At 37.6% G+C, this 12,545-nt stretch overlaps 1 protein-coding gene across 2 annotated transcripts in view; it reads left to right on the forward strand.

Annotated features, from left to right (window-relative positions):
* The window catches only part of LOC117400723 (translocon-associated protein subunit alpha-like), a 30,289-nt gene that overhangs the window by 14,027 nt on the left and 3,717 nt on the right, over window positions 1-12,545 (forward strand). The window contains exons 3-5 of one of the 2 annotated variants that reach the window (XM_034001022.3): window positions 1,780-1,909; window positions 3,242-3,504; window positions 3,804-3,880. In XM_034001022.3, the coding sequence (XP_033856913.1) occupies window positions 1,780-1,909; window positions 3,242-3,504; window positions 3,804-3,880 (470 nt within the window). The remainder of the gene's footprint in view (window positions 1-1,779; window positions 1,910-3,241; window positions 3,505-3,803; window positions 3,881-12,545) is intronic. The other variant, XM_034001024.3, reaches the window with a different exon arrangement.

The raw sequence follows: 12,545 nt of genomic DNA on the forward strand, positions 1-12,545 counted from the left end.
ATTGTTTATTTGTTCTATGCTTTAATTTCAGAGTACATTGAGACATTAAACTACGTAAATTTCAATAAAAACTAGAAAAATGGAGGTGTTCTAAAACTTTTGACCGGTAGTGTGTGTGTGTGTGTGTGTGTGTGTGTGTGTGTATATATATATATATATATATATATATATATATATATATATATATATATATATACACACATATATATATATGTATGTATATATATATATATATATACACACATATATATGTATGTATATATATATATATATATATATATATATATATATATATATATACACACATATATATATGTATGTATATATATATATATATATATATATATATATATATATATATATATATATATGTATGTATGTGTGTATATATATATATATATATATATATATATATAATTATTATTATTATTTATTTCTTAGCAGATGCCCTTATCCAGGGCGACTTACAATTGTTACAACATATCACATTATTTCACATTATACAGATATCACATTATTTTTACATACAATTACCCATTGATACAGTTGGGTTTTTACTGGAGCAATCTAGGTAAAGTACCTTGCTCAAGGGTACAACAGCAGTGTCCCCCACTGGGGATTGAACCCACAACCCTCCGGTCAAGAGTCCAGAGCCCTAACCACTACTCCACACTGCTGCCCTAATATATATATAATGTGTATATGCATATATATATATAGTGTGTGTGTATATGTGGGTGGTGGGTTGTAGTTGCAGATATTTAATTAATACAGTTTCAATCAACCTAGTTTAGACTGTCTGTGGTGGATTTATTACCCTAGCAGATAAAAGGCCCATATTATAATGTACATAATATTCTTTGGCTTATTTCTGGTAGGGTCACATCCAGAGCAGCAGCAATAAAAGAAAAAAAGGCCTTTTGGTCCTGATGCCAATTTAAAAGTGTCAGTTTAAGAAAACAAATTATTCATTTTGTTTTATAACCAAAAGTAATTAAGAATTTAACAGTTCCTTTATTTGATTCCAATATTCAGGAGTCACATACATTATTTAAACATTATCTTTGTACAGAATAAAGTAGTATTGGTTATTACAGAAGTAAAGGTAGAGTTCAGTTACCCATCCCTCTGGGAGCGTGTCGGCACACACCTTCAGGGTCACCGGGAAGACTTGGAGCGCAGCTGTCTCTCCTGTGCCTATGTATATGCCAACTGGTTAACTTGCTAAATGTAGTCAACAGCAGTATTTCCTGTGTAAGCAGAGCGCATGTTCTTGAGTTCAAACAAAGTGTACCCTCTTTAGACAGACATACTTCTCGCTTCCCTTTCACCTTGCGTCAAATCACAAATTGGTCGTTCTCGTAAACCCCCTAATATATGCATTCTTAATATAGTTTTGTTGCAACTGACAACTTGTCTGCTAAATAGTTTCCATCAATATTAACCCTTTTCTAACCCACATCAGTTAGGTGTCTGTTTTGACAAGGTCTCTGCCTCCTTGATTACAGTTCAGGATGAAATTGGCAGGTGGTCTATAGTACTTTCATTATCTTTTCTAGTGGAAGGGGATCCTAAATAATATCACACAAGTGTTTGAAGTGTCCCATGTCAGCACGTGGTCCACTGTAAACTTTGGCCAGTAGACCAACATTAACCTTAAGGCCTTTGTTTGATTAGGTTTGTGAGTGGGAACTGGGATTTGAAATGCACACGCTTGTATGCAGCACAGATTGTTGTCTCTCGGGTTAATAATCCTATTTTCAAAAACTTCTGTTTCAGACTGAAGAAAGAGAGGAAGAGGAGGAAGATGCATCGTCGGGGGAAGCCAAAGCCTCTCCCAATGCTGACACAACCATCTTGTTTGTCAAAGGAGAGGGTAGGTCCAGCGGGGGAGGGACAGACACTCAAGGTACATGCTGCCCGTTTTGAGGCCGTTCAGGTTTTTATTTTATTTTGACAGAATGAAAAGATAGCTTCAAGTCTGTTGCATGTGTTGCTATCGCAAATAAAATTCTGCACTTTTTTAAATAACTATTTATAATGCTCATGTGGTATCTTGGTTCTACATTTCAATCTATCAGTAATTTCTCAATAAGAAGTATTTAGTAGGCATATAGATGCGCTCAGGTTTATATTAGTTAAATCAAGTTTGCTGGTCATGAAACCCATTTCCAGCTGTTTTGAGAGAGTTAGGTATTTACTATCATTCTTCAGTACATCTGTGTAATCTTGCATTTTATACCAGTATTGTTGCGGAACGGTATGAAGTTGTTACCGGCGTTGTACCGGTATAACTATCGATACAAAACCCAGACAAGGGCACGTTTCGTACCGGTATAGTTGCGATCTGACAGGTCGATGGGTACGAGTCTGAGGCTTGAAACACTTACACCAGGGATAGTCTATATTACCAAGATTCTCAAACACCTTTACTTCCATCATGCTTGTTTAATGAATGTATTGTTTTTTTATATTTACAGATGAGTTACAGTAGTAAACATATAAAAACTGACGGCTAATACCACTAAATCCAAGTTTTATAATTGCACCCGTCTACTCTAGTACTGCGAATATGCCATCGCGCCATCTCTGGTAATGCATTCAGAAAAGTGCATTTTTCATAATCAAATACGATTTGTCCTCTAACACGTTTTTCGTCAAGACCTCCTGGACAATACTAATAGACCAAGTTTTTTTTTTTTTTTTTTAAATATACATTTAAGCTCAAAGCAGCTCAATCCAACACCACACCATTGATTGTCAATAGAAAATATTCTCCTGAGCTCTCTATGCCACAAGGGATCAGTGGAGTGTGCAATACAGCTTAAATGTGGACAGGTGTATCACAGCAGTATCAGTATTGTACTGGAGTTGAAAAGTGAGTTAGGACAGTGTTATCGTATCGGTATAGTCTAAACCAAAACACATTTTATCGACACAGTATCGTTCTGATGCGAACAGGGCTTGAATAAATTGCCTTAATTAACCCTTTAACATTTTTTTGGCTTCCCTTCACCATTCTATATAATGCATCCTCCCCCTCCCCCTGCCCCCCCCCCCGCATGAATTATTATATTCTATAAATATAATACCAGGATTAATTTGGATTAAGATCTCCAAGTGTTGCCAAGTTTTTCCTCCTGGAAATTCCTGTCATTGTGTTTTACATGGTGCTCTCATTATCCTCTGCTGAATATTACTGCCTCTCCCTTTATATTCTGACTTGGGCGTTGTCTTTTAGATTTTCCTGCAAACAACATTGTGAAATTCCTTGTTGGCTTCACCAACAAAGGCAGTGAAGACTTTGTGGTGGAATCCCTGGATGCTTCCTTCCGCTACCCACAGGACTACCAGTTCTACATCCAGAACTTCACAGCTCTGCAGCTCAACACAATGGTGCAGTCTCAAAGACAGGCCACCTTTGAGTACTCTTTCATCCCAGCCGAGCCCATGGGAGGTCGTCCTTTTGGCCTTGTCATTAACCTCAACTACAAGGACACCAATGTGAGTGAAGAAAACATATTTACAGCAATAAAATGAATCCACCACAGCCACATGTCATTCCAAGTTGTTGTAAGCAGCCATGCAGGTCCAGAATCATAGTATCAGCAGAATTGCCTGTTAGAATGTAAAGTTGTCACCTGGCTTCTGGTGGAATACCATGTCTGCTTTACAATCAACTTTACAAAGATAATGGCAATTCAGAGTGTCCTTTTCAGCCTTTCTCATAGAAAAAAAACAAACTCCTTTGTTTAACACATTTCTTGCGTTTTTAAACATGGTTTATGCAAAATGTTTTGCAGGGAAATGTTTTCCAAGATGCTGTTTTTAACCAAACTGTTACTATCACAGAGAAGGAAGATGGCTTGGATGGAGAAACGTGAGTGGTTACAACCTGTTTTGGTCATTCATTTAACACTTGTGCAGAGTGAGTTTTTAACCTCGATCACATAACTATTTCTGCTACCTTTTAATGACGGCAAAGTATGAGTTAATATTTTTAAATTTGCAATTCTGTGTTCATTAAAATTAGTTCCAGTCCTGAAGGTGTTCATTTACAGCTGGTTTCACTGACCCTGATTCAACACCGGTCTTGTGCTAGAATTGCACATACTATATATATATATATATATATATATATATATATATATATATATATATATATAACACACACACACAGTGCCTTGCAAAAGTATTCAGACCCCTGACCAATTCTCTCATATTACTGAATTACAAATGGTACATTGAAATTTCATTCTGTTTGATATTTTATTTTACACTGAAACTCAAAATCAATTATTGTAAGGTGGTTTTATGTTGGAAAATATTTTTAAGAAAAATAAAAAACTGAAATATCTTGCTTGCATAAGTATTCAACCCCCACACATTAATATTTGGTAGAGCCACCTTTCGCTGCAATAACAGCTTCTAAGTCTTTTGGGGTAAGTATGTACCAGCTTTGCACACAGTGTCGGAGTGATTTTGGCCCATTCTTCTGGGCAGATTTGCTCCAGGTTGTTCAGGTTGGTTGGACGACGCTTGTGGACCGCAATTTTCAAATAGTGTTAGATCAGAACTTTAACTGGGCCACTGTAGGACATTCACCTTTTTGTTCTTGAGCCACTCCAATGTTGCTTTGGCCTTGTGCTTGGGATCATTGTCCTGCTGAAAGGTGAATTTCCTCCCAAGCTTCAGTTTTTTAGCGGACTGAAGCAGGTTCTCTTTCAGTATTTCCCTGTATTTTGCTCCATCCATTCTTCCTTCAATTTTAAGAAGATGCCCAGTCCCTGCTGATGAGAAGCATCCCCACAGCATGATGCTGCCACCACCATACTTCACTGTAGGGATGGTGTGTCTTGAGGCATGGGCAGTGTTAGGTTTGCGCCACACATAGCGCTTTGAGTTTTGGCCAAAAAGCTCTATTTTGGTCTCATCTGACTACAAAACCTTTTCCCACATCACAGCTGGGTCACTCTCATGCTTTCTGGCAAACTCCAGACGTGCTTTCAGATGGTACTTTTTGAGTAACGGCTTCTTTCTTGCCACCCTCCCATACAGGCCAGTGTTATGCAGAGCTCTTGATATGGTTGACTGGTGCACCATTACTCCACTCCCAGCCACTGAACTCTGTAGCTCCTTCAAAGTGATTGTTGGCCTCCCTGTGGCTTCTCTTACAAGTCTCCTTCTTGTTTGAGCGCTGAGTTTTGAGGGACGGCCTTTTCTTGGCAGTGCCTGGGTGGTGTGATGCAGTTTCCACTTCCTGATTTATTGATCCAACTGTGCTCACTGGGATATCCAAACACTTGGATATTATTTTGTACCCTTTAGGGAATCTATGCATTTGTATTACTTTATCTCTAACTTCTGTAGAATGCTCTTTGGTCCTCATTTTCCTTCAGATTCACAGCCTGACCAATGATCCTTCAACAGTGGGGTTTTTATCCAGAAAATGTGACCGCAACTTTAATGGTTGGTGGAGGCCAATGGTAAGGTAATTGTGTCCTCGTTAGGGCAATTTCTTTCATCGGTGTAAACTGGTAGCTTCCACAGCACAGGGGTTGAATACTTGTGCAAGCAAGATATTTCAGTTTTTTATTTTTCTTAAAAATATTTCCCAACATAAAACCAATGTCACCTTACAATAATTGATTTTGAGTTTCAGTGTTTTAAAATAAAATATCAAACAGAACGAAATTTCAATGTACCATTTGTAATTCAGTAATATGAGAGAATTGGTCAGGGGTCTGAATACTTTTGCAAGGCACTGTATATATGCGCTCCTTTAAGTGTCTGAAGTAGCGGAAAGTTGAAGTTTGAATGTCCCGAGAATAGACTGCAAGTTTCGCGACAAACCCCTTCCAAGTTTCAAAAACATCCATGACTGTTTTGCCCCGCGCCCTGCAGGCGGATATTGAGCTTGTTAAGGTGCGCTGTAATGTCGGTCAGAAACATGAGTTTCGCCAGCCAACTGACATCCTCGGGTTCGGGGTATCGTTGGCCCTTTTCCATTAGAAAGGTCTTGATCGCATCAATACAGTTCACAAACCGCTCTAAAACCTTCCCACAACTTAGCCATCTCACATTGCTGTGAAGGGGAATGTCCTTGTATGCACTGTCCATCTCCTTAAGCAGGTATTGAAACCGTGTGACAATGCGGAGCGAGCAACCAGGAAATTGACAATTTTCACCACAGTAGCCATCACATTATTAAGGTCGGAGTTAGAAATCTTTGCACAGAGATTTTCCTGGTGAATGATACAGTGAAACTTAACAGTGGGGTGGCCAATTTGATCTTCGATTAGCTTTATGAACCCCTTCTGTTTTCCCACCATAGCAGGAGCTGCATCAGTTGTGACAGCGAAAATTTTTCAGATGTCGACCCTCGATCTTCAAAATGTTTTACAAATGTTTTAGCGATGTCCTCTCCCTTAGTTGTTCCGTGCATGGGTTTTAAGCAGCATAACTCCTCACGTATCTCCGCAGAGTCACAGTATCTCGCAACAATTGCCAAACGTGGAATGTCATTAATGTCCACACATTAATCAAGTGCTACGCTGAACACCACAGCGTCTTTTAATGCAGCCGTTGTCAGCCAATTCAGTAACACGCCGTTCAACAGTTCTAGCAGAAACAGGCAAGTCCCTTATCCTTGAAACGATTGTGTCTTTGTTCGGCAGACCATCAAACAAAACCTCCAAACTGCTAAGGAAAGCCTCTTTGATGTACTCTTCGTCAGTAAATGGTTTTCCATATTTAGCACTGCACTGTGCAATTCTGTAACTTACCTCTGTGGCTAGATTTTTGCCAACGCTTAAGTTTTTAAAAAGATTGCTTTGTTTCTCATACCTAGACCGTGCCCTTTTGATCGATTCAGTCTTGTCCACTTCATCTTGAAGTTTTTCTGATGCTTTGTCTCAAAATGTCGCCGTACACTTGATGATCTGCAAACAACACTTTCACAGCATATAGCACACATAATCTCTATACCTTATAGCAAGTCATCCAATATAAGAGAGATAAATTCAAATATATGCTTATTTTCCAGTATATGGAAGTGTAGTGTAGGATATATGAAAAATAAGAACGGTCTTCAAAAGCAAAGACTTCTAAATACGAACAAACAGCAATCAGTTTTTCAGAGACCCTCCGAGGATGGACCACAGCTTGCAAGATTAAGTTCAATGGTATCGAATGGGGTCTTGCTCTGGGCTTATATTGGATTTTCCTTCCATTGACTACATCAGGAGTCCCAATTAAATCTGATCATCAATCTGCCTAGACATTTCTGTCTTTGAGTTAATGTTATGTTCTAGAAGGATCTGGTCAGCTCTTTTTAAAACTAATTGGAATTATATAAAAAAAACATTCAAAATTAATTGGATATAACTCCTTTCCAAAATATTGGAACATCATCTCATGGTTCTCATTTTCAACCCCTCCTTTCTTTAAAAAGTCAGGTGAACCAAAGTTCACAGGATTCTTGCTACAATACAATAGAAGTTTATATGTGTATTAAGAGATGCTGTTTTATATATAACATCAACTTTTTGTGTGATTATAGTAACCTGGGTCTATAAAATATTTCCTCTGAGCAGTATACCATCTCACCTTTTCAGATTAGTTTACTTTCATATATACGTGTGTGTTAACAAAATGTTGGACAAAGATTGTAGGGGTTTATCATAAGCCTTTGAATAAAACCATTAAACAGAGTGGCCAGTGCAGTTATTTTCATTAAAATTTAGGCTATAATGAACATGTTAAATATAATTGCCTCAAATTAACTGTACCATGCTTGGACTAAGCCCGGCCTCTCTCTTTCTAAAAATTCCCCTGCACAAGCAGGTTTCAGACACCCTATTTACTTGGCCAGGCTAGTGTTTTAAGTAATATGAAACTCCACTGTAAGCACTTTTCCAAATTCACAGAATTTGCATTTTTGGCTCACAAACATCATCCCAGTTAAAGTTGCTACCTTTCTGATAAGAACTGATACTGTAGACAACTTTTCTAATTTAAATTAAATGCTCGCTTTGTCTGCCATGTTTTCATTAATTTCTATAATATAATGAAGAGAACGGACATTACCCCATATACTCCCTTATTCTGGTACCAAAAGGTATTTCATTTGTTAATATTAACAAGATTGCTCATTATAGAAAGGACCTTGGCTTTTGAATTGCTGACCACCAAAAAAATCCTGCTTCGTCTGCAAAAACCAATTGGTCATCTCCAACACTGCTTTTACTTCTGGCAGGTATGGACGAGGTCACAAAATTAGTTATTTTCCTTCAATCAGTTTACTGTATACTAAAGTTCTTAAATACAGTTTACATTTTATTGTCTTCTATTCAAACTTAACAGTTCCTCTGTTTTTTATTGCAATAAAACCTGTATATAAACATTTATATTCTTTAGTTTGTTTGATATTTGTTTGTTTGAAGACAAACGGAACTAATTCTTAAATTGATTCAATTAAATGCTTGCTCCTGTTTTTAAAGTCTATTTATATTAAAGTAGAGCCTTAAACAAGCAAAAACACTTGTTAGTTTAAATATTCTGTTTCTCATTAGATCAAAACTTTTAAAACCTCTGATTTAGTTGCAATAAAATCAAATAGGTATAACATAGCTTTTAATTTTAAACGTTTGTTCTGTCTAGAAAGGGTTACTTTTCTCTAAGTTTCAATACCTAGCGTATGTTTTTAGTTTCCCCAGATGCCTGCTTCTGCCAAGGTTACAGGCTTCTGCACCAGCAGCTCTTAAATAAGGGAAAGCTTAGCTTATTTCACATTTGTTTTGGTCAGCGTGACTTCAAGCCAGTGCGCTCTCTTTACACAGAATTACAATAGAGTAATACTTATTTTTTGCTGTCATACTGGACTTTTCAAAATAATATATATATACATAAAATCCTACAATATTCCCTTAAACCAATACAAAGTATACTTAACCCTTTGCGGTCCATTTATTAATCGCGCGTCAGGCACGCCAGGTCTAATTAATTTTCACACGCGCAGTTAATTTTATACGCGCTGTTTTAAAAGTATTTTTTTTCACAGTCAAACAGGTTTAAATGGCCCTGCATATCAACAAAGCACACACTAGGCATCTCCAGCCCCGCCCCACCCTTTTGTTTGCTATAGCGTTCAGCTATGTAAGAAATAAATAATAATAATAATAATAGTCGTACATACCGATCGATCATCTCCAGATCACTCGTTTTATCACCAAACTCCTCAATAATGCGATCCAAGTCATTATTTTATTACTATAACATCTGAAAAAAGCTCTGCAAATGTCCATGATAGTCTCAGTGTGCTGACGCACTTAGCCAGCTTGTTTACTATGAACGCCCATTATCTGATACCTGATACCATGTATGACTATTCATGAAATACGCCTTTTTTTTTTTTTTTTTTTTTTCCCCGACTTGTCTCGGCTCCTGTCGCTACCACTCGGCAATTGAATGGTTTTCTTGGCTTTTTCCGGAGAAAAAACGACTAAACACCCGTTTATTGCGTTGCTATAATGATGTCGGACCCAGTCCGACAAAGGACCTGTGAGGAATAATTGCAATGTCGGACCCAGTCCGACAATGGACCGCAAAGGGTTAACATTATCTCAAATGTGTCAACAATTTGCTGACAACACTGTCAATGTCAAGCAGATCAACTCTTATCTTATAATAAACTTTCAACAGTTTAACTTTAAATGATTTTATAACATGTATTTCTAAATACATGTTATGTATTTCGAAATTGAAATTTTATTTTACTCCTTTGGTATATACAGAAGGCATGAGGTTAATTTTAATTAGGCACCTGCTTGGCAGCAAATCAGCCCTGAATATTAAAACTTAGGACTGCTCATACATTTAATTAATGTTATTAATTAGGTTTCTTATTTAAAAACTTTAGTTTTTTCTTACTATAATCGAACCTAGTTTGATTGCTTCTGGCATATTAACTCTGTTCCAGGTGTGGGTGACAGGCTTTTAAAAGCCTGATACCTGCAAAAAACTTATCTCGTTAGCCGTGCTCCCAATGTACATTTTCATTCCCATCATCACTAGGAAAACCTCAAATAAATTAAGCTGTTTCTATCAACGAGTTGGACATCTCTGCCGCATATACCTTTCACTCAAAAAAATCTTGTACAAGGGAATTGTAAACTTGGTTGCTTTTCTGCAAAGGAGAATCCGCCCCTAACCCATATGTCATCAGCAAGCACATAAAAGCTCTGTGTGTTATTCTTTCATGTCGCTGCTTTTTGTTTCGGCTCCATCCTCCCCAGCCACCACCTTACAGCGTGCCTCGTCCCGTTCCTATCTGTGGCACTGGGATGCATATAACTGTTCATGTATTTCCAGCAGGCCTTGCGCAGGTAGCCATCGGGCACCCACGGACGATGCCTCCGGCCAAATTTATCTTTCACTCGGGTCCTTAGTGCCCACCACATTTCATAAATCATCTGCAATTGCAATCATTGCCTTTCATTCATTCATTCATTCATTCATTCATTCATTCATTCATAGCGGATTCTCCGTGCTGAAAACTGGTTTTAGGGCCACTCTGTGACATTAGGTAGTCCAAGATTAGTGCTAATCTGGGTCTGTAACCAGTTATGGTAAAAATGTTTTAACTATATACACTGCTATGCAAAAGTCTTAGATATGTTGCATTTTTCTACTCTGATGCATTATGAGCATCAACAATTTACTCAAAGCATCCACTAGTGTTTTCTACTATTTATAACAACCTTGACTTGCATAAAGAAGAACAAATATTGAGTGAAATAGCTCACATCACTTGATTGTCAAGGTGTGGTATCTGAAGCATAATCAACAAGTACAGAGAAACATCATCTGTAATTGATTAACTCAGGACTGGAAGACCTAAAAAGCTGTCTAACAAGGATGAGCAATACTTGAAGATAATATCCTTAAGGAATAGAAAGAAGACAAGTGTTGAATTAACAACAGAACTGGCAGATGTCATTGTCCATCCATCAACAGTCCAAAGCACATTTGACCATTGTTCCATAGTCCAATTTTTTTGTTCTTGTGCATATTTTAGTCTTTTAGTCTTGTTCTACTTTCTTAAGAGGTATTCTTACTGCAACACATCCTTTCAGTCCTGATTTCAAGAGTGACCTTCGTACTGTTGATTTGATGGACAACGACCCCTGTGCCTTCTGCCAGTTCTGTTGTCAATTCAATTCAATCGTCATTCTATTCCTTAACCACTTCAACTCCAGATGTAAAAATGAAACCCCTTCCCAGGTACCAGATTTTGAAAATAATGTTTTCAAACCTGTAATTGCTATAAAATGTTAACATATGATAAATAAAACACAAATAAATGACTTAAACTTTGTTTTTCATTTACCCTTTATGCTGCTGTGTACTACATACCCATATTCAATAGAGATAAACGTTTTTTTTTAACAATGAAAACAAAAATGCTGCTAATAACGATAATGGCAGTAATAATCAGTAAACCGTAATTATCAAATAAAAACATCACAATGTGTGCCAGTATTGACTTGCTCTGTGCCATTTATTGAAATGTTCAATACAACAGAACCCAGGATTACCTTCGCAACCACTGCACTTTTTTCTTTTGTCTTTTGTTTTCATTTTCGTAGCAGACCCTGTACCTTTTTTTACGGTGTCTGCTTCCCTTGTGTTGGAGGGATAGTCACAAATGCATGTACACAGCTACTTTGCGCAGGCATTGTGATGGATCTGGCTGCCGCATTGCCTGTACCCAGTGCTGTGTTTTGATAGTATTTCGTCACAGCACTGCCTTTTCAAACCAAGCAGCTTCCCGTTTGCAGCTGGCTTACCTGTAAAGTAGCTGCACGCTCTTCTGTTCGTACAGTTTGTATTGTTCTTGGCTCCACTTCCTCTTCATCATAATCACTGAGTGATAAGTCAGCATCACTGTCGCTGGTATCAATCCTCAGAACTAACTTCACTGTTGCTCGTTATAGAAAGACCACATACGTTGCCATGTTTAGCTTTCGCTAAAAACTATATCAACTATAACTAAACAAGTAAAACTAACAATAAATCAAATAATTTAAAACACTATATATATACCTGTAAAAGCTGAATGGCTTCCTGCAGTATATCTCAGCCTTCTAAACACCCACAGTTAGATTGGATAAAAATGTCACCTGACCCTCCCCAACTTTCATTGCACATTCCACAGTACTAGCACTGCTTTAGAGAATGAAACCTGAAATGCTAGACTGAGAAACCGATCATAGAATAGAATGGTAAACTTGACGTACGCAGATATGGCATGGTACTGAAAGTGGGTTTTCAATTGACGTACGTGCGTACATCGTGGTGTTGAAGTGGTTAAGGATATCTTCAAGTATTGCTCATCCTTGTTAGACAGCTTTTTGGGTCTTCCAGTCCTGTGTTTGTCAATTACAGATGTTTCTCTGTACTTGTTGATTATGCTTCAGATACCACACCTTGAAAATCAAATGATGCAAGCTATTTCACTCGATGTTTTTCCTTCTTTATGCAAG

This window comes from Acipenser ruthenus, chromosome 4 (assembly GCF_902713425.1).
Source record: "Acipenser ruthenus chromosome 4, fAciRut3.2 maternal haplotype, whole genome shotgun sequence".
NCBI lineage: Eukaryota > Metazoa > Chordata > Actinopteri > Acipenseriformes > Acipenseridae > Acipenser > Acipenser ruthenus.